Consider the following 26,805-nt stretch of genomic DNA (forward strand, 5'->3'; position numbering starts at 1 on the left):
GCGTTCTGTATGTATTATCATAGAATTTTAGACTAACCAACGTTTTATCTATGGTAGTGTTGGTGCACCGCGTTTGCGTTAATTTGTTGGGTACCTAGATATCCAATTACCTACATAGGATTCAAATACTACGGGAGTATGTTTTATCAATGACTTTACTAATGGAAAAAGCTCAATCAGCTCAATTAATTGGCCAAGTAGTTTTCAGGTTACTGGCATAGAGAAGATAGTAAAGGGGGGTATGGTAAAACCGTTAAAATTTCAAGGGCGTAAGCGACGCAAACTTCGTCACTGTTAAGTGCTACTTCTAGCTCCGGTCGTAATAATTATAATCCTGTGCTATCTATATATTAATAGGTATAGGCATGTTTCTTGAAAAATATTTTTTCAGCTCGTGTGCATCGCAGGGAAAATCTACTCATACTGTTAGAAAGATATTAGCCTGTAGCCTGTAATAGTGCAGGATTCCTTAATATGCTCAGAACTAAGCACAACAAATTAATTTAAAATGTACCAAATTTAACATGGGCTAGAATGGGCCTTATGGGTTGATATGCTGGTCAGCTGGTGCTGGTGATGAAATAACGAAACATATACAGAAAATCAAAACAAATAGAAGAAATTCCAATCACATGTCTTATCAACAGTATGTGTGAAAATAGAGGAACTGGCACAGTACATATTTTTGGTCGAGTTTTCGACCACGAGGCGACTACTGTACTAGCATAGACTAAATGATTACGCGAAATATATTATCAATGGCAATAGGCCTAAAGCACAGCCACCTCAGAGGTGGCTGTGCCTAAAGTCAAAGTCGCCCCGGCATTAAGGTGGCCGTGCTCGACCTCGACAGTCAACTGGGACTGAGTGGAGTGAGTGGACTGACTGACTCAACTGACTTGACTGGACTGGCACTGGACTGGAACCTCCATCAACATCAACCAACGTGAACTTGCCTTAGTTACTAGTGTTGTGTGTGTTACTAGTTTTATCACTAAATCGGCATAGCGTTTGGCAAACAAGACTTGTTTTTATTATTATCTGAATGTGTTTAGTTCTTTTATTGTGGTTGGTACGGCTATTTTATTAATGTCGAAGAGATATTGTGCATTGTGAATGTTACTTGACAGACCTAGTTTATATCGGGACTTAAATAGACCTACCCTGAGGTTGAATGTTAGTGATCAAGTCGGCTAGGCTAATCGACACTTATTTGGTTCCTGCAATAACTTAATTATTGCAAAGCAAAAAGGCAGCAAATATCAACGCTCCCAAATTCGACCCTAATAATGACAAAGTAATCAGTGAGGATTGGCCTAATTAATTACTAGTAGGTCTATTAAAAAAACACTAAGATAGGCTATGTGATAGGCTATTACTCTAGGTAAGTGATAAGTTATCTAATGTAGCCTAGCCTACCTTAGATTTTAATTAGGTCACTAGGATATGATGTAATTTTGATATGTCTAGGCCTACTTACAGCAATTTTAGCGCTGAATCCAAAAATGCAATCAATTTTGGTAGGAGAGATTCCTAAGTGGCCGCACGGTTAAATAATTAATATTAAGCTTCAGTTTTGATAATTTTGTAACATATTTGTGGTATGGACGACCCCAAGTTCTAGTGGCGACTAACACTAAAAGGGGTGGAAGGTTTGTGTAGTGGAAACAGCTGTAAGTAGGTACATTTGATACTAAACAAACAAAACCACACACGACGCCATGAGAGCAAAATCAGGGTAACAACAATATGCAATAACTATTTAGATTTTTAAAAGAAAATGGTCTTTGGTACTGTTTTTAGAAAATACAATAAATCAACTACAATACATAAACTAGCCTATTAATCACATGAACTTAAATTTAAAAACAAAATAGAATTTGTTCACGTAAAATATCAGCAATAGAAGCTAGGCCACTGCCGACATGATCATCGTCCTCATTCGAATCATCAACCATTGACTAAGTTAATGCCCCAACGTCTGTTAATGAACGTGCCATAGTGCATAATCTCATAGTACATAATCCCATTGTGTCTAAAAGTGAAAACGTGCTACAGTGCATAATTTAATGTATCAGCAACTAATAAATGATGTTACATAATCTAATCTAACCTAACCCAACCCACCCAACCTTAATATTAATGTTTAAATCACATTTTATGTCAGAAAAGGCATGTGAGGAAGATAGGTCTGACTTTATGCGGATTCGTGACTATATTAAGTCCTTTAAAGTGAGGTTAGATTAGGTCTTAAGTTAAAGGTTAGGTTAAAATTAACCGACTCATTAATTTATGCAACTTCCAGACTGTTTTTACATAAATTAATGAGTCGGATCATTATAACATAGCCTTTAAGTAGGCTACCTTCCTAATCTAACCTCACTTCAAAACACTTAATACAGTCACAAATCCGCATAAAAATACCTACCTTCCTCACATGCCTAAATAAGAACTCATTATTTGGTTTCAAAACAAATTGATTTGATATCATTCCGCATTAGACAGTTGTTTGCTCTTCTCACTCAGTCCTCACTCCTCACTCAGTATGGACCCGTCCGGACCACGCCATATATCACCATTAATTAAGTTACATCAGTACCGCTCAATTATCCCATCCTTATATTTGTAATCCTAACCTTCGTTTTACAGCCACTACGGCCACTTAGGAATCTCTCCGACAAAAACTGATTGCATTTTTGGATTCAGCGTTAAAAATACTGTAACTAGACATATAAAAATTAGGTACATCATAAGTTATCCCAGTGTAAGTACAGTACCTAAATATTTGCCCATTAAAATTGTGGGTGAAACATGTTAGGCAGGCTAAGTAAATAAGTTAAGGGTAAACTTACTTGTGCCAAAACAGTGTGGAGTTAGGCCTAGACCCTAATATAAATTAATAAGTTGGTTCATAATATTGTTTTTTGGTGTCAACTGTGCCCTGTGCCTTCACTAGGCCTAATTCACTGTTGACAGATGTTCTGCCCTCACTGTAAAGTGGCATTGTCAGTGGCTAGGCTGAGTTCAGTTTTATTTTTATTTAATTAATTATGTTACATATTACATATTAGGCCTATACCTACTAAAATATATATGATAGGCCTACATGTTTATGTGTGGGATAGGTTTCTGCTCCTGCCATCGATTATGGCTTCATTTGACGAGGAAGTTTTTGAAAAGAAGCTGGTTGGCCTCAAGGATACACATGAGAGCATATCGGCCCTCTCTCAATGGTGTCTCGACCGACCAACAAATCATAAGAAGATTGTGTCGATTTGGCTACAAACTCTGAAGAAAGGTAGGCTAACTTTAACTGGAACTTAATTCAACTTAGGTAATAACGTTATGGAAGTCCCACAAACTTGAGGTAGTGTGAACTGAAAGTGTGTCACGTTTGATAAAAGCCAAATTATCGGGGGATAGTGGTTAATAATTTTAAAGGTTTATACACAATCCTAGTGAGGCTACCGACCCAACAACCTAATAGCAATAATATAAGTTTAAAAAAAAATGAATTTTTTAAATAAAATAATGTAACTTAAGTTACTACTTTACAAGACATACTTTTTCTAAAGAATTTATGGTGACGTTATTTATGTGTTTGTCACATGTATGCAAAAACATGTTACGCTCTTAATGTCTGTAAGTAAAGCTCCAATACATTGGATAATCCGAATTGCAATGGTAACTTAGAAAAAATTTTTTTCCTTCAGAGTCGTAAATAAACGTTAACACCAGATCAGGGGTCTGTGAAACTTGAAGCTTAAAACTTTATACAGTAGGCCTAATCACAGAGAAATCATGGGGGGAGGGGGTAAAACTGCTGGATTACAGGGTGTAACATTTTGTAGCGGGCTTAAGAATTTTATTATTGAATCATGTATTATGAACATTATTCAGTATATCACCTATGCAAGCATAGACCTATAGGTGAAGTAAATTTAATTAAATGTACACGGGACTGAATTAAACAGTTTTTGTTTGTTTGTTGTAGTGAAAATAGAGCAGCGCCTGACCCTGTTTCATCTGGCAAATGATGTTATACAGTACAGTAAGAGGAAAGGCTACGACTTTGTTGAAAGCTGGGGCACTGCTCTCCAGAAAGCGACCACATTGGTCAGGTATGTGCTCTTTGGTATCACTCTTCTTCATGATAAATATTGATGCTCTGGAATAAATTAGCTATCACTAGTGATTGCTGTAGAGTTAAAGAAATTTGAGATTTTGGAGAAGCAATAACCTGCATCTTTGCACCAACAAAACACAACTTTCTGTAGTTTTTAATTTGTATAAGTACGATGTTAGAGGATTATTGGAAAGGAATACTATGAACACGTTGAGTGCGGCCTACAATACTAAACATAGCGCGGGACTTGTGTGCGGCGGACTATGTTAAACTACGTAGCATTCCTAACTCCAAAGTATTGATTCAGTATGAGCTCAGACTCGCACGGAGAACATTGTTTCGCTTGTTGTGACAGTTTGATACCTCAATCCAGTATGATTCGTTTTCAGATCCAACAATATCATCGGTGGTGGGGACTGTTCCAAATTTAGTGTAGTGTGGGGTTTTGTCTTGGATATAATGAAATTGAATAGAATAACGATAATTACTTTAGTGTAACATTGTAGAAGGAACCTAACCTCAAAATTGTGCTTGACGCCTTTTTTGTAATGTTTTTTGATGGCGTATTCAAATTTTTCGCCCCAGCTTTTTCCCTCCATTTGGCAATACTGAGGACCTACCGGTACTAGCAGTTTTGTGTAGTGGCGCTAACTGTTGGGTTCATAAAACTACGTCCACAACGACTGGAATGTAGTACATGCTACAATATTTTCTCATTTGGATTAATCCTATACTCTAATACGAGCAATGTTTGCTTGTATGTATGCTTGCTTGCTTGCTTGCTTGCAGAAAGATCTCGAAAACGGCTCCGACGATTTTCTTCAAATCTTGTAAATAGTTTATTTTTGGCCTAAAAACAAGTTTCATGCAGTTAGAACTGCCAACAAAAATCTAATTACGTAGAAAAACGAAACTGAAAGTCACATTTTTTTAACATTAGTCTTATGGGTTGCTAAGTAACCATGTTGGTTGAATTAAATAACAAGGAAAAGGTAAACAAAAGACTTGAAGTTGTAGCACGTGTTCATAATAAACCAACTACCCACAGTATACTAGCAAATTACAAATACAGTACAAAAGGAAAAACATCACTTGTTAATATTGAGCAAAGATTATACTTAAGATTACTCGAGACATTGTAGTCAAGGGTAGCAGTGCGAAGTCTAGGATCTGTTTATGACGAATACATTAAGGTATCTGCAATCCTAAAATGCTATGGGAAGGGAAGGAAACAGGTCCGTGACGTAGGAAGTAGTGAAGGAAGTAGTAAAGGCAATCATAAAATGCTATGGGAATAGAGGGAAACAGGTCCGTGACGTAGGAAGTGATGAAGGAAGTAGTAAATGCGAGCAGTCCGGAGTGTGGGGACTGTTTATGACGATAAGATTAGGGTATCAGCAATCCTCAAATGCTATGGGAAGGGAGGGAAACAGGTCCGTGACGTAGCAAGTGGTGAAGGAAGTAGTCAAGGCGAGCTGTCCGGAGTGTGGGAACTGTTTATGACGATTAGATAAGGGTATGGGCTATCCTAAAATGCTATGGGAAGGGAGGGAAACAGGTCCGCGACGTAGGAAGTGGTGACGGAAGTAGTCAAGGCGAGTTGTCCGGAGTGTGGGAACTGTTTATGACGATTAGATTAAGGTATCTGCAATCTTTAAATGCAATGGGAAGGGAGGGAAACAGGTCCGCGACGTAGGATGTGGTGAAGGAAGTAGTCAAGGCGAGCTGTCCGGAGTGTGGGAACTGTTTATGACGATTAGATTAATGTATCTGCAATCTTTAAATGCAATGGGAAGGGAGGGAAACATGTTTGCGACGTAGGAAGTGGTGAAGGAAGTAGTAAAGGCGATTAGTATGGAGTGTGGGAACTGTTTGTGACGATTAGATTAACGTATCTGCAATTCTGAAATGCTATGGGAAGGGAGAAAAACAGGTCCGCTACGTTGGAAGTGGTGAAGGAAGTAGTCAAGGCGAGCTGTCCGGAGTGTGGGAACTGTTAATAACGATTAGATTAAGGTATCTACAATCTTAAAGTGCTATGGGAATGGAGGGAAACAGGTCCATGACGTAGGAAATGGTGTAGGACGTTGTAAAGGCGAGCCGCGTGGAGTTTGGGAACAGATTTATAAATCGATTACGAATTTTGTGAGATCCAGCTGATGATACGGTTAATAACGGTTGTTATTGTTTTTTGCTCTCCCTATTTTTACTTTTTAAAATAATTTTGATTTTCTTTTGAAGTGTTTCTTTTCTATTTTTAGTTACTTTTTGTGTGTTTCTTTCGGACTTTCAATAAATTTCATATAAGTTAACACATTAAATGAACGGGACGAACCCTGTCTTGAAACCTCCAATTCTAACCTATCGTGAAGACCATAGCTACGCATCAACAAGTCAAAATATCTCTACAGTCAACAATGGTAAGCATCATATTTTAGACGACTCATCGGCACCACCAAACAAAATTTTCCTCCCAAATTCATCACACCAATTAGAAGTTAGCACAATGGAACTAGAAAACAACCAAGAAGGTGAATCAAGCGAATTTCAACTAGTATCCAATAAGAAAGCTAAATCATCATCTTCCAACTTCCAACACACTACGAAGCGATACAAAACAGTAATACAAAACAGGTTTAGTCCTTTAGCATCCACTACCGACAATGACGAAACTGACGAATCTCCTAACTCTTCTGATAAATCTCGCATTCCACCCATTTTTCTTCACGACTCGAACAATTATCAAGCTTTGATCGCAGATCTTGACAAAGTCTTAACGCAAAATTATTTTACCGTGAACAAAGGTAGTACCATCAAAATAAATGTGTCTTCATCCGATGACTTCCGTGCACTAACAGCACATTTTGACAATTTAAAAGTACAATATCACTCTTTTTGTTCTCCTGAAAACAAACGTATCTCTGTCATAATGCGGAACGTCCCAATCTCCCTTTCTGACGAAGAAATTCACACAGAACTTAAACGAATGAATCTGCCAGTTCCTAAAGTTACTAGACTATACAACAAAAATAAATATCCAATACCTCTTTGTGCCATCGAGCTCGAGGACTCCGACTCTGGCAATGACATTTTTGGCCTTGAATTTATTTTCCATTCAAAAATTCAGATTGAACTAAAGCGAAAGTCTAAAGCCATCCCTCAGTGTATTCGCTGTCAACGCTATGGACATACTAAAAACTATTGCAAACTTGATCCCCGTTGTGTTAAATGTACAGGAAACCATTTATTTTCAGATTGTCCTAAAAAGAGAGAAGATCCAGTCCAGTGTGTTAACTGTAATGAGTCGCATACAGCTAATTATCGTGGTTGCCCTTACTACCTCAGCCTTAAGACACGAGCAATCAGCAAAAGAAATCAATCAACAACCAATCAAACAGAAGTCAGCCATAATCAAGTTCAATACAACTCAAGTAGTACTCATTTTCCTGCTTTGTCAACTAAAAACTGCAATCCTCCAGCAAGTTCTCAAATCGAAAACTTTGCTACCCCACACAAAACTTATGCCAATGTTACAAACGGATCGAAACATAAACGTACTGAAACACAAACTCCCCATCCTGAACCTGAAAACTCAGAACACGACTCTCTTCACCCTATTTTAAAATCACTATTATCTCTAGTTAAACCTTACCTCCCTCAAATTAAATCGTTCATCTCTCAGTTAGTAACATCTATTTTCCAGAATGGATTATAATTTACACCCAGTGAATAACTTAAAAATACTTAATTGGAATGCGAATGGTTTAAAGGAAAAGCGTTCTTCATTTATTGTTTTTCTAGCTCAAAATAAAATTGACATTGCTTGTATCACAGAAACCCATCTGATATCAACGGAAAAATTTAAAATTCCAGGTTATCTCGTTTACAGATCAGACAGGGATGCGCCTAGAGCGTCTGGCGGAGTTGCCATTGCGGTTAAAAGAAACATTTCTCATCACTCATTGTATCTACCTCACATGAATAACCTAGAAATTACAGCCATAAAAATAAGAATAAACAAGGATGATATTATTTTATATTCTGCTTATCATGCTCCACGGTACAAGTTTTCCAAAACGTACATTGAAAACCTCTTTCCAGATAATACTCCTACTATTTTACTAGGCGATCTAAACTGTAAGCATGAAGCTTGGGGATGCCTGAAGACAAATCCAAATGGAAGACTCCTCTTAGCCGCTGCTACTGCCTACGGAGTATCAATTGTTGCCCCAAATGAGCCTACTCATTACTCATTTAACCACAATGTCAGGCCAGACATTTTAGACATTGGATTGTTTAGAAATATGCCTCACCCAACACACATGACACCACTAATTGACCTTGATTCCGATCATCTACCAGTCATTCTTTCATTTGACGAACCACCTGAAATAGAACTTCCAAACGAAAAACTTATTAAAGGAGTAATCGACTGGGAAAAGTTTAAAGAATACTTTCATGAAAATTTTCTCCTTCCTCGCCAACTAAAAGATAAAACCCAAATAGATGAGGCTATCGATTTGTTTGTCACTTCCATTCGTCTCTCAGTAGAACAAGCAACGGTTCGTCAGTTTAAACCCAACAAATCGTTTTCCTCGATTCCTCGATACATCCTGTCCCTTATTAATTTGAAGAATAGACATAGAAGATTATATGTATCTCCGATACTAAGACTGCTTTCAGAGTGAACTAATGATTTTCTCCGAGCAAAGCTCGGTCCCCAGGTACTTTAAATTTAAACGTTTTCACTCTCTCAACCACGCAACACATTAGCCACCAGCTGCGGCCGGCCATCGTGCAACAGTACTAAACGTGTTAAAGCCTTTTTCAATATTTTAAATCCCCGATCCATCTAGACGCTTAGTAGTTCAGCCTATACTATGCTTATATCGAAATTTAATAACATACCCTTCCTTCTGGATAAAAACACTGATAAAACACACAGTTTTATCAAGCATATAATTGGCCTACATAACAACCTACTTTACAGAAGTGGAAAATCATTTTAAAACATTTGTCTTTAAGTTGATGTATGATTTTTCAGAGATGACAAAGTCAAAAACAAAATCTTAAGGTTGTTTAAGATTTGGGATGAAAGATCAATTTACGATGAAGCCTTTCTGGCAGATCTTTCCGGGCTACTCAGTAGTCGCCAACCCGCTCAAGGAAAAGACGATGCTGTAGACTTTCAGGTAATTATTAACAGTTACTTTTTAGTTTTACTAACTCTAGTAGGCCTATTACATGGACATTGTATGGTGAAATTCCAAACGGTTTTAAGGGAAAGCGGTCCAAACTTGTGGAATTATTTTAAATGGTGACAGTTACTGGTTAAGTCGTTATCATACCCCGTCTTTTGCACCGAGGTCTGAGACAGTATCCACTTGGCTAGCAACACGCCCCCAAGTTTTAAATTTGTGACAGGTTTTCTATGATTTGTATTTCTGTGTGTCATGAGATTGCTCATTGATTTAGTTGTAAGTATACAAAACCATAGACCTACTGTGATGGAAAGTTGTAGAAACATCTTTGTAAAGACAAACACCCTTTAGAAAAGGTTGGTTTCAAATCAAAATATGTTCATTACTATATATTTATTCATCTCAAAATCAAGTAAATTTTAATCAAATAGCATGATCCATCAAAGTTTCAAAGCATACGTATTCATTATAAATCAGAACTATTCAAATTTGTTAGCCAAATCAAATTTGTTAGGATGAATTATTGCAGACTTTTATCTATAATTATGTGAAAATTTTACGTTTGCAGCCAAGTCATTTAATTGGAAAAATTAAATCCTGTAAAACCTTGGAAGAAGATACTGATGCGAAGCGGAAAATCGTAAATGACAGCCATTTATCACTGAACGATGCAGACTCACTTCGATCTTTCTTGAAAGGTAAGCTTAATTAAAAGATGATAAAGGGGAATAGCAAAAGCTTTTCTAAAAGCTAAGCTGTTTTTGTTAAAGAGACTCCAGATATTTGAGTGTGAATACACTCTTTTCTGCAGATACACAATTTTTATCACAACAATTCTGATAGCTTTCTTTCTTTTTTTCTTTTAAATTAAATAGCTTGTTGATTTCCTAGTTAAAGAAATAAATAAATAAAATGTCTTTATTAGTAAGCGTTTCTCAGATACATATCAGTTTTGTACAACAACTTTTTTCATTAAACTACTGTACTTACAACTAAACATTTTTATCTTTTAAAAACGTTTTAAACTTAATCTTAAAGGTATTGTTGGATGCAACGGTTTTTAGGCTCTTGGGTGGTCCGTTGTACAATGTGGCTCCAAAATATGAGAAACTTCTTTTTCCCAATTCCAAGGTGAGTTGGAAAGTGAAGCCTTTCATCATGACATGTCCTACGTTGTATGATCTCATCCCGGACAGAAAGCCTCTTGCAAAGATAGTCGGGCTCACGGAGAGTCAGAACCCTGTGAGTCATGCAGCACTTCAAAAACCTGCACATGGCTTCTATGGGCAACAGCCCAACTGCTTCACGGAAAAGGGAAACGATCAAATTTTTTGAGGCAGAATACAAATTGGATTGCTGAGCTTTGAATTCACTGTATTCTGCACATGTCTTCCTTAGTGATATGCCATATGCAGGGAAGCAGTAGTAGACTACTGACAATATCAGTGACTGCATGAGTTGAAGCGTTGCAGCCTCAGGCAGCATACCTCTGAACCTGTACAGACCTCTCAGTCTTCCTATTGCTTGTTGGGAGACATGTTTAATGTGGTCTTTAAAATTCAAATTTCTGTCAATAATGACGCCAAGAGTTTTGGCTTTGTCACAGACCGCCAGACTCCTGCCATCAAGATTGATGCTCAAGCCATTATCTCTTGGTGTCTGTACTAGGTTCACACGGGCAGTATGAAGTACAGTGCACTTGTCTGGGTTTAGCCTAACCCCATTAATGTAAGACCATTTGGAGATGTTCTCCAGATCAGTGATGATCTTGTCGATGGCCTCACTCATGTAACCAGGCTCATAAGACAAGTGCCACTGGGGATCATCCGCATACAAGTGTGCAGTACAATTATTTACACAGCTGGGAGAGTCAGATGTGTAAAACGTGTAAAGTACAGGCCCCAAACTGCTAGTTCATACGACAATATGATCCATGTCATGGTTCTTTGTCCGGGGGAACACTCTAAATTTAGGTTTCTGCAAATTCCTCATTCAATCTATATACTTACAAGTTAGCACTTAAAAACAAAGATTGAATTGTACGCTTATATCGTTTCAAAATTATTAACAGTTTGAATATGGTTTTCTCTTAAACATCCCTTTTTCTTGTCCTACTTAAGGACCCGTTATACGATTGAGGTGTATTTTAACCTAAAATTGGTGGTATAAAATAGGGATGCAAATAATTTACTAAATTTAAGCGTGTTACGCTTAAGCCTAATGGTTTTAGGGATATTAATAAAAAACTGTCTAAGTTTAAAATTTCCATGTTTTTGTTAAGAAGAATAAGTAAACTGATGTAGTTTGCGTTTTAAATATCTTCTCATGGAAATATGATGTAAAATATCCTCATCAAATTTGACAAGTTTACCTACAGTATTTAACTCTGAGCTATTAAAATTTCCCCAAATAATACACTATTACTTTCTTTGTAGCAGCCAAAAATACTAGAAAGAAAAGACCCGGTATGGATCATAAACATAAACAAATAACGATTTTGTCCTGAAAGTAAACAAAATTAGATTAATGCTATTTGAATAGGGGTTTTGTTTACTTGCGGACCAAAAACGTCATTTGTTCATGATCCATACCGGTATTTTTCTAGTCTTCGTGATAGCAGCAAACCAAAGTATTTATTTAACCTAATGCGATCGAAACAGGGAATACATCTAATATTTTACGGGTCCAATAATAATAATAATAATAATATGGTTATATCTAATAATAATCTATCTAATAATGGTAATATAATAATAATAATATATCCAAACACTTACGGGAATTATTTGTTTGTCTCAAAATCGTATATTATTGTTCATATATTTATTCTCTATTAATTTTCTTGTTGCCATTTTGTTACCCGTAGATTTACAAATTTTATACCTTGTTATGTTTGAATATGTTCATGTTGTATTGTAGCACTAAATTTAAGACTGTGATCAACATCTTAGGAACCAATTTATGTTTTAGAATAATTAAGGACTGAGAATCAATTTTTAAGAGATCAAGACGAAGCACCTGTACATGTGATTTTCACAAATTTGTATGTTATGTGCAAATAAATTATCATTATCATTATCATTATCATTATCATTATCATTTACAGGAAATATTTGAGTAAAAATCCAATAAGGGAAATGGGAATTCACTTAGTCCGCAGATTTGCTGTAGTGAGGGTATTATTGTCATATTATGTTTTTCTTAAAAAAAAAAATTACTAGGAAGTAATCTTTGAAAGGTATCAATTTCTATGTTTGTTATGCTTTGGAGACGAGTTGTGAATCATATCAAAATGGGCCATTCGTGTAGGTCCCCCATGTCTCGTACATTTAAATTATTTAATTTAACTGTTATCTGTAAAAAAAAAACTTAAACATTTTGTTTAGATAGGAGACATGGAGCTGATTTGGAACAGGAGCTCGAAGAAGGGGTTGACAAAATGGTTGCATTCATTTCTGCGTTGAAAACAGAAATAAAGGAAAGAAAATCTCTCATTGAAACCTTGGAGCAAGGCGAATCATTCTACAATACTCAACGAGGGGAAGCTAGAATTGTGTGCAATGTGAGTACGTTTTGCAACTTCTGAAAATCTCGATTGTTAAAACATACAGTTAAAGAGTATTCTTTTATAAATTATACAGAAGGAAGAAGGAATGGGTACACTTAACTTGCCTGATAAAAGAGTCCAAGATAGTTGAATGCAAAAAAAGTTTGTAGGTCAATGAACTTGATATTTCAACCGTACAAGAGACTTTTTTAGAAGAATTAAGTTGAATTCTTTCTTAGGTATGTTAGTTATATAACATAATTCCTTCTTCCCTAAATTTCATGGGCCAGTCTTGAACCATCAAAAAGCTATTGATATTTCAATCAAATGTATACAGTTGAGGATTAAGTAGGGATTGAGTAAGGATTGAGGATTAGTAGGCATATAGCTGGATTGCTGAGTAGTGTTGAGTTATGGCGTTCATCTATAAAACAGAAGGTCTGCGGTTCGATCCTGAGAAAAGTTAGTAGCTTTTTGATGGTTTGAAACTGGATTGGGAATTGGGAAACTGAATGGATTGGGAAATGTCATTGGGCATAATAAATGATCCTGGCTAATGAAACAGCTGGTCTTAGTCAGTAAGAAAGTTACTCAAGGGTCCTCACTTCATTCTACACTCATGCTTCACTCATATTTGGGTTAAAATGTACTCCTATATGGCGTCCCCATCTCAATAAATATGCTATGTAAAGAATTATACATTGCATATACTTAACATGTTTATATGAGTATTCCTTCACAACCTTTGAACTAAATTTTAACAAATCTTTCCACTATAGGCATACAGAAACTTCCTTAAGCGGGTGGAGGGCTTGAGGAAAAAATTGCTTGATGTGACACCAACGCTACCGAGTCCAATACCATCGCCTGACGTGAACGCTCCGTCTCCCTCGCCGGAGTCTGACATTGAACTGCCTGATGATAACGAGCCACCCGGTAAGTAGGCCTGTGGTCTCAAAGTGTTAAGTAACATTTTGTGTAAAAGAGTTGTCAAAGTTAGAATGATATAGTTTTGGATTTGTTTGCACAGTACTTAGTAAGTAGAACCCTTGACTATGGATTGAGACATTCCATTGTAGTCAGTATTGCAATAAGAATGAACTTAGTTGAGTATAGCCACTGATAGGGTGAGTTGATGTACCAAGTAAAACGGAAAGAAAAACTTATTTCAAATTATAGCAACATCGTTGTCACCTAACAAAACAGGGTGTCCACATTCTGGAAAGTCAGGGATAGTCATGGAAAAGATTCTGGTGATTGAAAGTCATGGAAATAGACAAAAGGTCATGGAAATCCCCAATGACGGATGGATTTGAGGGGAACATTCAATGCTCCAGTCGGCCGTACCCCGACTATTGTAGCATTTTTCAGGATTTATCACAAATGTTTGACAATTCAATTGATTACAGTTGTATTAGTTTATGAGTTTTGAATTTGTATTAGTTCATTGTTGTACCTATTGTACTCCATTGTTATTTGTAAAATTCAATTGAAACCAAAAACTTTGCTTATAAATTCTTGGGGGTAACCATCGATGCGAAATTGGAATTTTCTATACATTTTCATGATGGATAGCCTCTGGATCATTAAAATTAGCAGAATATGGTTTTTACCTTGCCTAAAATGATCCTGTGTAGTCGTCAAACACGACAGCTGTTTCGTGCTACAATGAGCACATCTTCAAAGTGAAGAAACACAAAATCAAATCATTTAGCCCGCAGTTGAGTTCAAAAAGTTTCATTTAAAAAAATGTAAGTTTGCACTGTAATTAAACTTAAGAAAACAGAGAATTTGGATCGTATCACATTCTGCATGTAGCTCATTTAACTGTGTTCTTTTTTTTTAATGTTGGGATAACAGGCTTAAATCTGAATGGAAAAAGTCTACAATGACACAAGAAACTTGAAACAACATTTCAGTAAAATAGTTTTTAGTGATAATAGTGCTCGACTAGTCATCTAAACCCCCAGTTCAATCCTGAGAAAAAATCAGAAGCTTTTTCATGGTTTGAAACTGGACCCAGCTGTTCTTGATCTTTGAATAAATTAAAATGGCTAAAGAAATAGTGGATCTTATTCAGTAGGTAACAAAGCTCCATAGATAATCTTCCTTATTCTACACTCATCCTTCACCTATTTGGGTAATACTTTCACCCTCATCTTAATTTGTAATGGTAAAAAGTGTGCACAGTTTGTGGTTTTTATTCCAGAATGCATTCTTTACCATTAATATAAGCCCACTATGCTAAATAAAGAAGAAAAATAACATAAATTGAGGAAAAAGATAGGTACCAATTTGGCATTTTCACAGAAAACTAACCTAGGTACGCATTTTTTTTCAAGGAAAGGCTCTAGGCTAGGATTTTGAATCGAAAAAAGAGGATAGCAGTTAGCTTACCTTATAAGTACCAGGAGGTCATAGAAAACGTACAGAAGACACATAAAACACGTAACATTTAATCCCAGCTAACCACCTTTTATTCTGCAATTCAAATTAACTAACTTAAGAAAGTAGTTCTGGGTAGTTCATCGGATAAATACATTTCAAAACCCAATAAAATTGACATTTTTCATTTTATGTCAAATCTGAACCTAAGTAAACCGATATCACTGCCAACACTGCTAACATGTGTGCTTATCAATCTTAATTGTGTTTGATTTTATAATTTGTGTTTTTATTTTATTGGCTGACGTATGCTTTGTTAAATTGGTAAAAATCCTGCATTAAAATGGTAGTTTTGAATTTGAGTACCTACTAAAACTGTTGTAAAAGAAAGTGTTTGACTTGGTTTGGATCAAATAAATCTCTGAAACTTAATTAAAGAAGTTGTAAATATCTCTGTTTATTATATACAGCCCCTCCAGGTGGAACCCGTTTGGAAGCTTAGACCCTACCAAAGAAACATAAGATATCGGCCGGATAGATAGCGACCTGCGCGATTATTTTTAGCGCATGTAGGGGAGGTAACAGCGAGGGAGGGTATGTTCCCCCTCTCCGCCGGCCGTTTTCACACTGCACGACACGACACGCCGGTGTGTGTGTAAGCAGTTCCATTTCGTAATGCAGGATTCCAACTCCCATGACACCGGGGCGGTGCCGTGTCAATGACGTGCCATTGTCATGTCGTGCAGTGTGAAAGCAGCCGAGTGAGGGTGGAGTCATAGTCTGTCTCACTGCCACCACAGCTCGGTATTTCTCTCTCGCACCAATGCTACGAAGAGGTCGCTTTCTAAGCGGCCGACCTATAGTTACAAAAATATGTTGTGATGATATCAGGCTTACCTATTCTTGTAAAATCCTGCTATCCTCATACAAAAATCCTAAAACTCTAGGCTCTTGCTCTTTGTTACATCTGTTGTTCCTAAAAAAGATGATTTAATTCATTTGAAAGAAATAAATTCATGAACAAACTGCGCAGTAAAATTAATCAGCATTTAATCAAATTCTTACTACAACCCTCAAAGTCTGTGATGCTCCTTATTAGAATATGTCCATCTTATGTTTTTCTATTTAGACTTCAAACAAGAACTGCATTAAAGTAGTTGACAAAAAAATTAACCATTAACACTACTTTATCTTAATCTTTAGCATTTGATGGAAACGGAGATTGTTTTCAGCGTAAAAAGGACTCAACTGCTTCTTAAGTACATTCTCTGCCCTTAAGTTCAAATGTGCATGTTAATTATTGTGTAAATTTCTCTTTATCTTATTAGGTCTGCGGACCAGACTTTATTACTTCGGGTTGGGTAAAAATTTTGACATTCCCATTGGGCCAACAGCTATTCGCTTTGAAAATATTGATTTTACTTATCCGTTTGTAAAATGCTTTTCATTAGCCTGCGATCAGTAAATTCGTGAACATCTTTCGTAGTCGTGGCAGAATTGTGAATTTCTGATCGTGCAATCTGTGAAGAAGTTTTTTGCGATCACAATAATAAAAACTTACCTAAAAAGTTATTTTAATTCCTCAATTAATTACAATTGTTGGCCTGGCCCAGCCCGAAAATTCTATTCCCACTTTATTTTCTGTCCTTCTAACTAACCAACTTTCTTATTGACTTGACACCTAAGTTTGATTAACATGCTCCAAATTAGTTTTATTGTTTTGCTAAGGAGCATCAGCTGAGGGAAGAAGATATTGGCTGTATAGGAATTCTTGACTACCAAAGAAAAACGGTGAGCTAACCTGACCAGTTACTTAGCGAAAAGTTTATTAAAATCTTGTTAACTCGGGTAAGTTTTATGCAAAGGCCAATCTTTGATATTATCTTTGACTATGAACTGGGCCATCATCAGTGTGGGCTGGCATAAATGACTGAATGAAATAGGACCAAGTATTCAACCAAGTCAAACTAAACTACACCTTGTGTTTAATCCATCAAAATATCAATAAGAGAGATAACCAATTTTTTACATTAGTTCAATTTTTTTTTGTGTCATTCGAGTATGTTATTTTTTAACGAAAATTTGCCACATCTAGCCCATAAGGTAGGTCGTCTACTTCAGTATCTTTAAATCATTTATAACATACTGTGAAACCTATAAAGGTCGATTCACACGTATCAGTCCAGTCACAGTTCTGTTACAGTACAGTTACGGTCCAGTCAAAGTTGCATCCACAATTCCTCAATCAAACTGTCAGTTATTTTTGTTGCAGTCACTCTTCTGTCACTTTATTTGCTGTGTTGTTAAAGTCAAAAATGTTTAATTAAAACACAATATTCCATAAAATTTTCATCGTTCGTCTTGTTGATTGTTAAAAACAATTACTTAAAATATAAAATCGATCATTTAAATAAAAAAAAGTATTATTTTATAACCTCAAACACGTCCGTCAGACGTTCGAACAATCCAAAAATATCAGTAAAAAGAAATCTGAAATTGACGCCTGCAAAGCTACTGACGGAACTGCAACGGTGGGTGTAGATAGCGCTATAGAAAATCCATTAAAGAATATTTTTGTTAACTGTGACGTGACGTAACTGATGTGTGTGAATCGACCTTAAAGGTTGTAATTTTAAATACATTTGGCTCAGTATATATTTTGTGCTCAGAATTAAGCAATAGCTATGAAAAAAAAAAAATAACACATCACCAATATTTTTGCATGAAGCACATGTTGTATATTTTTCTCCTAATGTATTTTGCTGGTTACTTAAAAGTTGTACCAATGTTGAAATTAGTGATTAACATTTTTTAAACCTTAGAAGTTTTGTTAATGTTTCCAGCTTTTAATCTATAAAACAATAACATATTGAAAAGTGAAATATGAGCCTAAACACATTTTTTGCATGTAATAGTTCGTAAGTGAGTGATTTTTATGTTTATTTTTAATATTGACGCCTATGAAAGTTTCTACTCATTAATAATTAATCACAAATGCAACTATATCCTCATTAATAATCAATCACAAATGCTAGTATGTCAACATTATAAACATCGCTTAACAGTAGTGATTTCTTGAGCCCTTACTATTGTACATTAATTTGCATGAGAACTGTTTAATATTCATTTGATTGATTGTTGTCGGGTTCAATGAGCATCAATTAAAAGTTAAAAACCGATCCTAAAATTTCCATTTGGCCATTTTTCTTTATCATTACTTTTACCATAATCTGAATCAACACAAACTATCATATAATTTTTTTTTGCAATTTCACCATATCCTTATATATAATTCTTTATCTGAATTTTGAGGTTTTACTAAAGGCAACACTACACTTTTGCAAAAATACTACTACTATAACTGTCAAATACAGTTTTGCCTGTTGTATACAATTCAGTTTCTTTTTACAGGTAATTACTCGGTGGCGACTTCGTTCATGGGGAAGTTGGTAGTTCCAGAAAACGTAAAGTTGTCTAACCCGACAGAAGCTATATACTCCCTCATCGACAGTCCGAGTCGATCGAGAAGTCCAGCTAAGCTGAACTACAAACCACCAACTCCTCCGAGAAGTTTCAAACGGAAATCGTCTCCGAAGTCTTACAACTCACCTCCGCCTGCTACGCATATCTCTACTCCAACGCTCTCTTCTAGTTCTGCATCCAATTACTCGTCAAACTCCCCCTACCAGCCTGTAGCGAAACCCACATACAAACCTACGACGTATTCTGCGCCTTACAAGGCGAGTTATGCTACGAACTATTACAACCCGGAAGAAAACGATCAGATGAATTCGTACGATAGTAATTCCCAAGACTCTTATCACATTCCTGGAGCCAACCCGCCTCCACCCGAGGTGTACCCGAATCCAAGAAACCCTTCCCCCACCTTCTCCGACTCGAGAAATGGATCCAACCCTCCTTACAACAATCCACCACCAGACTATATACCGACGACAAACACTTCCACCTACGATACGGGGAAATCTTCGAGGAAATACTCAGGATATGACGAACCACCTGTGGTTCCTCCTCCGCCTGATTATTCCGTTCCCCCTCCCACCGAGGATTATAGACCTTTCTACTCATCCAACAACCTAACCGTTCCACCTTTACTGGGGGAAGATTGTCCACCCACCAATGTGAACGGGTTGGATAGTTTCTTACAGTCGGAGAATTCACTCAATGAAGATTCTTCTGCCCCGGCACAAATGGGCTCTGGTAGTGGCTTCAGCAGCTTTATGGGAAATCTGAATTTACCGTTTGATTTCCAGGTAGGTTTTACCACTTATTTAACATATTCTCTCATAGCTTAATAATTCTTATGGATCAGGCTGACAGCCGACAATTCTCATGTTCCATTAAGGTTGTGTGGAGGGAGTTTCGTTTACTTTCCATTTCTTTTTATTTAACTTATCCTACCAGAGATAACTAACTAAACAATACATTGACCTACAAAGATAAATGAGAAAGCACATCATCTAAAGTCCACCCTGATATGAAAGAAAACATTTAAGTCAACATTAGCACTCTGCAAATGCTATACCAACTTGAAACAATGAAAGCAGGATTAAGTTTTTACAATAGGATGAGTAGCCTACTTGCATTATTGGAAGTCAATGGTCAACTATCTAGTAACTACCTACATACAGTTACAGTACCTAGATAACAATTGAATAAAAAATATAGATTGATATGTGTTCCAGTTTTTTGTGGCTATATGTTTATAAAAAATTCTCCTTTCACTAGTTAGTTTTCTATTCACTATTGATTCATAGTCTAAAACCTAAATGACAGCTATATGAGAGATCATCTGTTGTTCCTCATTTCAACCTCTAATAGATGTATCAACCCCTCTGAGTGAACAAATAACTATTGTGTAGTATCCAGTATCCAGTTGGTGGCTTATTTCTCGTAACCCTGATGATAGGTTAGGTACCACGGAATTGTTATGATTTTGATACCTAAAAGACCAATCACATTGGGGAAAAATTTTGTCTCCTGAAGTTGAGTTTTTGTTTGCAATTCTCAGGACTTCAACCTATACTCTCCCTCAAGAAAATAACTTTTTCACAAAGACAAAATTGAGATCAGTAAAATATTTAGAAAGTAAACATGTTGATTTGAGATTCAATATTAAAATGTTATAAAGAACCTGAGATTCACAATTATTTTATTTGACACTAATGCTCTGTGTTGTTGGTTACAGAAAGGGCTTTTTTCCGAGAGTTGTGACGATACACCCGCTTCGCCACCACTCGAAGGACTTGATGACAATACTTCCCACTACTTCTCTGATTCTAATCAAGAGGTAGGCTTAGACTTTTTTCAATATTAGTGGTTTTGTTTACTGAGTTGAGAACATTAAACACTTTAAATAGAAAGTGGTTTAAATTGTGGATACGGTGGGGACCGACTCATCCTTCTTTTGGTGAAGTCCTAGACACTAACCACAATGATGAAGCAATCAATCAATCAGTTAAAATAACTTTATTCTTAACGCACATATTTAAAAACAGTGAGGGGTGTCTGTTACACATAGAGAAAAATTTGTTAATACAACAACAATTACCTACGGTATATTCTATTTTGAAAGTGTTTGACCCAAACAAAGATTCATGGACCCTTGGTTTTATTTTCTAATATTGTTTGTAAGGGATGATAGTGATAGTGCTGTTTGACTGAATTTTCTGTTGTAATATTTGTTTTAAGGTTTCCAAACCAAAAAAGTAAATATAGAAATATACCCTAATGAAAAATATACTGTGCATAAAAGTACAATGAATAAAAACGTTTTTATTTTTCCCATCAGACGCATTTATTATGCTGCTTGAAAGTGGTTAATTTTTTTAAACTATAAACTAAAGCAGTGACAGTTGCAAACAAATAAATCCTCATAAAAGCCCTGAAAATCTAGGTCCTTCGCCTAGGTTACTTTTTCTCAACGTTTATGTAACAACAAAGACATATTTATTGAATTTATTTGCTCTACATTATTTCATTGTATGTTTGTTGTGCAGGGCGGGAAACCAATAGAAGTGATAAACAGAACTAAACAGCCAGATCTGAGTGAGATACTGAAGGCTATCAGTATGCAGCCCCCTCCTGCTCCCCGGGGGGATTTGGAGATTCCAACAGTTCCCCCCATCACATTACCCCCGCCACCACTGCCCCCCACCACCCTGGCTGAGCCACCTCTTCTACCTCCCAAGTTTCCCACGTGGGGACAAGGTGATAACTGGCCTGACACTCCTGCTTCGCCTCCTCTCTACGAGAAATCTGGGTGCGTGTCTTGTGTTGATAGTCATTAGATTTATTTGATGCTTTAATTTTAGGTAAAATAGACGTTTTCTACTCTAAGTGTCTTTACTATAGTGTTTCAAATAGAAATTAAATTCCTCCTTTTTTAAAGTGACCGTAATATCTTCATTTACCCAACTACCTTACCTAACCTAAACTTCCTAACATGTATAGTTTTTTTTCTACACATAGATTAAATCTATAGGTATAAAAATTAATTGTGTAGTAATGGAATTTTGGGGGGGAAATATTCTTGAATTTTGAACTAGGATTGAGAATCTGAACTTCTAGGGATGGAATTTGTTTCAACTATTTCACACAATAAAAAGTGGCAATGGCCATGTTTCCGCGATTACGAGTGACAATGTTGATGTGTGATATTCACGATATTGCTGATCTCTTTCAAGTTGTTTGATGTTTTTGTATCTTATGATGGAGTTGATATTTCATTCATCCCTTGCAGACATTTTTTCTTCCTTTGAGGCATGTTTTTATCATATCGTTGTCCATTTTTATGTGCTGTGTGTGACCATTTTCAATTAGATTTTTGACTACTGTACGTACTATTTTTCTTGATTTATACTTTTGTCCCGGTGTAGTTAGATGTGACAAATTTAAGTTTTTTTCTCTTCTTTCTATTTGTTCAATGTTGTGGATTATTTAACACCAGAAAAAGTATAAAAAATATCTAAAGATCTATAAATAACATTTTCCGATTATGAACAAGCGTTTTTCTGCTCTTAAAATCTTACCTTATGAAAAGTATGCTAGTCAACTCCCCTAAAAAATTGTACATGTTAATATTCTAATTCAAATGAAGTTTCTATGTTTCCTGGCTCTAAAATTCGTCTCTAAATTGTCCCACAGGTTTGGAGGGCCAGCTGAGTTTGAAGAACCAGATTCATTGACACTTGGTGACACGGATACTGATATGAGGTCTGTTCGGGTACAAGGCGACATTGACCACCGCAACCTCATCAGTTTGACGTCATCACCTCGGGACGAGAACCCCTGGGCCAACAACCAGGACACCGACTACAGGTGAATAGTTGTAGCATTGACTGGATATTGAAGTAGACAATTCATCTGGCCCAGCTGTCACAAATTTTTAGTTGAATGAGCCAGTGTCTAAAACTCTATTTTCTACATTATTTTTGTTACTTAGATAGTTGACGTCACATAAAAGACACTTTAACTAACAATAAGTACTATCCGTTGACTTGGTTAGAAAGTTTGCATGTATGACGGAAATCAGTAATTTACATCAGTTTTGTTGCTCAATTCAGTCTTGTCCATTTTTATTAACTTGAACATAGGGATGGAATGTCTAGTTCCATCAATAGTTAAAGGTTGTGGTTGGGTTATTAGCTCACTTGGAGACACTAGTTAGTACCTGGACTCGCTTTATTGCTTATTACTAGAGTTGTGCAAATGGCTCAGTTTTTTAGCCGAACCTATCCTAGAAGGTTGAACTGAGCGTAAGGTCAGAAAAGTTTAGCGTTGCTTTTACTTTCCCAATGACAATAAATCAGAATTTTTTTGATGCCACTGTCACTATTCATAATCGGTTCGATTTTGAGAAAAGTTAGTAATTTTTGATGGTTCGTTACTAAACCCTTTATCGGTTTTTAACGGCTTTTAATAGTCCTGACTAATAGAACAGCTGATTTTAGACCGTAACAAAGGTACAATGATCGTCTCACTCCATTTTACTTGCACCTTGCATTCATATTCATTTTAAAATATGTATTCAAGTGAGTGCGTATATTACGTATACGTAATCAATTCTCAATGAATTGATGATTACTCCAGCTAATCACCACCTATTTTCCCCAAATGTTTTCTGTACTCTACTATTTGCTCCATATAACTTTAATGCTGATACATATTTAGTTTGTTTATTTCAATTAATAAAAGTAAAATGATTAATTTAGTTTCTTATTGTTGGTATATTTATTTGTATAATTTGTTGTTTATTTTTTAATCCATGATGATGATGTCTTTTAAACTATAAAGTTATGTGAGCTCATTTTGTGTTTATTAAACGCCTAGGCCTACTTTGAAAGAGGTAAATGTTAAAATCTAATTTTTTACTATTTTACTATATTTTTCATTATCTTCTGTGCTATCCAGTTCTGCTTTGGCAAGTTTATTTTAATAATGAAGAATTTATTTTACTGAAAATCATTGTCAGATTCAGGATATTTTCAGCACTAGGCCTAATTAACTTGAGTATCCCTCGTCCTATAGGATTGGAACTTTGGAATTGTGAAATTCTCCCGCTATCAATATTACATCATCATCGTCACCTGGATCGCAACAAATGATTACATTTTTGTTCTAAAAATGGTTTTGTACAAAACGCTGTAGCCTATTCGTCAAGTGGTAAATCTGGCACTGCTGATAACCCATTTATATAGACAACCCTTAAAAATTACTATAGCCATATAAATCACAGCACAGCTCTTGCCGTGATTGTCAGAAATAATCAAAGGTGTTGACATGATAACCAGGAAGATAAACGGAGGTTGCCGCAATTGAAAGACATTATAACGTCAACGTGTGTTGCCATTATTGCAAGAAATTATCACAGATTTTGCCGTGATTGCTGGAAATCATCACGAATGTTGCCGCGATCGTGAGAAAACAATACAACTTTTGCCTTGGTCGAAAATTAAGAGCACCGATGCTGCTGCGATCGGAAGAAATTGTCATGGAATTTGCCAAAGGGTTTTTAATATACCTGCAGGTGTAAATAAACACGTGACTTTTGCGTATTTTAGCGTCAAGTTTTGTTCTGGACATTTTTAATTTTGAGCCTGGGAAACCCGTAATTGTCTTTGAATTGTATTTTGTTGTAATGCCGGACACCCTGAATTAACAAATATTTCATCTAGAAATATTAAAAGCTAATGCTTGTATCTGTTGCTGCCATAGAATAAATTATTTAAAATTCCATTTGTGAATAAGTAAAAAATAGCAAGAAAGAATATCTAAAACAGTAGAGTCCCGCAAACTCAGCGTAATGTGGACTGGAAGGGTGCCAAGTTTGTGAAATTCCGGGTCATCGGGAACTAGGGTTAAAAATAAGAACAATACAATTTTTAAGCTTATAAACTGCCTCTTTTATTTATATTTATATTACAAGTTAATATTAAGTCATCAGATATAGTACAACAAATCCTTGGTACAAGCTGCGAATGATTTGGCTTGAGTCCATGTTTAACTCGGACTCAAAAAAATCACTGATTTTCTAGGCCAGGTGATGGCCGAGTTATCCAGACTGCCGGGTTATCGAGTGCCGAGTTTGCGGGACTCTACTGTATTGCTGTAAAAAAACAGACTCATTAAAATAACATATTTGGCTCATATCTATGGTTCAAGTAAACAAAATAAGTTGAAGTTATTTTTCAAGTAAGGAAAATAAATGATTTTGTTTCCAAAATTATTACTGACTAGGCTATTCATAGATTTATTCTAGGCAGAAAATATTAATGGTAAGTTAATAACAAAATTTAAATGATATTTTTGTAGGTATTCAAAATAACAATATTCCCATTAAATGTATTTTTTTAAATAGCTACAGTTTTGTTGTGAACTAAAAATCTCAATATAAGCAGATTCATTCAGTTAGTAAAAAATTGTCTTTTTTAACACGGCAGGTAAGTTCACAATTCGTATACATTTTTATTTTTGACCTCACAGGTAAGTAATTACAGTACTTGGATTAAAATATATACACATCATTTAATAATGTGTAATTTTTCATAGCAAATTAGCAGTCCTTGAGATTGTTGAATCAGGCCGGTACAACAGTTGGCCAAACACATCGGTTTTGGCTATAAATAATTTTCAGTCTAAGCTCGAGTGAGCCATCTAATTTAGCGGTGTGAACGGTTCAATTTTCGTCCCTAGCTTATACTAATCATCAGTAATTCAAGACAAGATTTTATTCTCAATATTATCACGATTTTGCTGTGAACGCAGACGCTCATAGTTTTGCCTTAACCTAGGAGATCTTCACAATTTCACAGCAATTGCAGGATTTAATGTATACCATTTTATAAACTGATGTAGTTTAACAACTTCTATTTTTAATTACAAATCAATACTTTCAAAAGCATTCTTATTTTCTCTTGAGACCCGATAGTTGACATTTTGAACCCGGCCCTGAGTTAAAAAAGTTAAATATTTATATTGTATTTCATTTCAACAAAACCATAGCAAGCAACTCTTAACAACCTGTTAAATATTTTAAAACATTTTTTTGGCTTTGCACAATATGTTATTTACTTTTGAACTATACAAATTCTGTAGCAATTCATTGGCGGAAACAATTCCCTCAAACACTTATATTTTTATTGTTGCAAACAATTAGTAAATAATGATTTATGCTTCAGAAAAATGGCACTGGCTCCCAAACGAGGTACTCAAGATGTGAACGTGGAAAGTGTGGACATGGAGATGAGTTCTGATGAGGAAATGGACACTGAGTCAAAGACCCAGACGCAAACGAGTGTCTCCTTCTCTTTGGCTCCGAGTGTCAAACCCCTGGTCGACTCTCCGCTGAAGGAGAGGGAAGAGCCGAAAAAGAAACTGTTGAGTGTCACGTTGACTCCGCCGCCAAAGTTACCTGAACCCCCTCCGCTTCCGGATGTGGACGAAATCTTTACAGAGATCAACGAAACTAAGAAATTGACGCCACCACCTCTGCCTCCGCCTGTGCCGCCAAGCTTGGTGCAGCAGATACCGACACTGCAAGAGCCGAATGCCCCCCGAGGACCGTTCCCTCCGAGGTTCAACAATCCGAGGCCGAGGTTTCCTCAATGGCAGAATAACCAGAGTCCGAGGCCGAGACAACCCCCCATGGTCGGTCCGAGGTTTCGACCTGATGGCAACTTCCGAGGACGTCCGCCGTGGTTTCGCGGAAACCGACCTCCACGATTTGGCGGATGGTAAGTTTTGAGGCTGTTTTGTAAAGATAACGTTGTAAATAAGTACATTAATGTATATAAGACTGTGTAGCGTAAGGTTTTAACGTTTTAACCCTTTGTGGTTGAAATGATGTCGAGAACGCCCCAAGTTATTATTTCGTGATGAATATGCATAGGCCTTAGGCCATAATTTTATTTTTGTAACATTCGAACATCTAATTTATGAGTACATTGGTGAATGTATCACTATTCTTTTAATGTTTGTCTTGAGGTATTTTGAATGTTTATGATTAATTTCCATAATAACCTTGTGTT

At 36.1% G+C, this 26,805-nt stretch overlaps 2 protein-coding genes across 2 annotated transcripts; both read left to right on the plus strand.

Moving 5' to 3' along the window:
• Positions 1-991: 991 nt before the first annotated feature.
• Positions 992-14,190, plus strand: LOC128996506 (regulation of nuclear pre-mRNA domain-containing protein 2-like). The gene is made up of 8 exons (XM_054421883.1): positions 992-1,384; positions 3,126-3,298; positions 3,995-4,121; positions 9,171-9,318; positions 9,896-10,025; positions 12,714-12,889; positions 13,654-13,810; positions 14,054-14,190. Exons 2-8 carry the CDS (start codon positions 3,148-3,150, stop codon positions 14,188-14,190), a joined length of 1,026 nt encoding a protein of 341 aa, XP_054277858.1. The 5' UTR covers positions 992-1,384; positions 3,126-3,147.
• Positions 14,191-18,682: 4,492 nt separating this feature from the next.
• On the plus strand, positions 18,683-26,663 carry LOC128996809 (uncharacterized). The gene is made up of 5 exons (XM_054422289.1): positions 18,683-19,530; positions 20,466-20,567; positions 21,277-21,539; positions 22,424-22,597; positions 25,957-26,663. Exons 1-5 carry the CDS (start codon positions 18,697-18,699, stop codon positions 26,513-26,515), a joined length of 1,932 nt encoding a protein of 643 aa, XP_054278264.1. The 5' UTR covers positions 18,683-18,696; the 3' UTR covers positions 26,516-26,663.
• Positions 26,664-26,805: the final 142 nt, after the last annotated feature.

Source organism: Macrosteles quadrilineatus, unplaced genomic scaffold (assembly GCF_028750875.1).
Source record: "Macrosteles quadrilineatus isolate MER2022 unplaced genomic scaffold, UCM_ALF_1.0 Scaffold_6__1_contigs__length_79288215, whole genome shotgun sequence".
In the NCBI taxonomy this organism is placed as follows: domain Eukaryota; kingdom Metazoa; phylum Arthropoda; class Insecta; order Hemiptera; family Cicadellidae; genus Macrosteles; species Macrosteles quadrilineatus.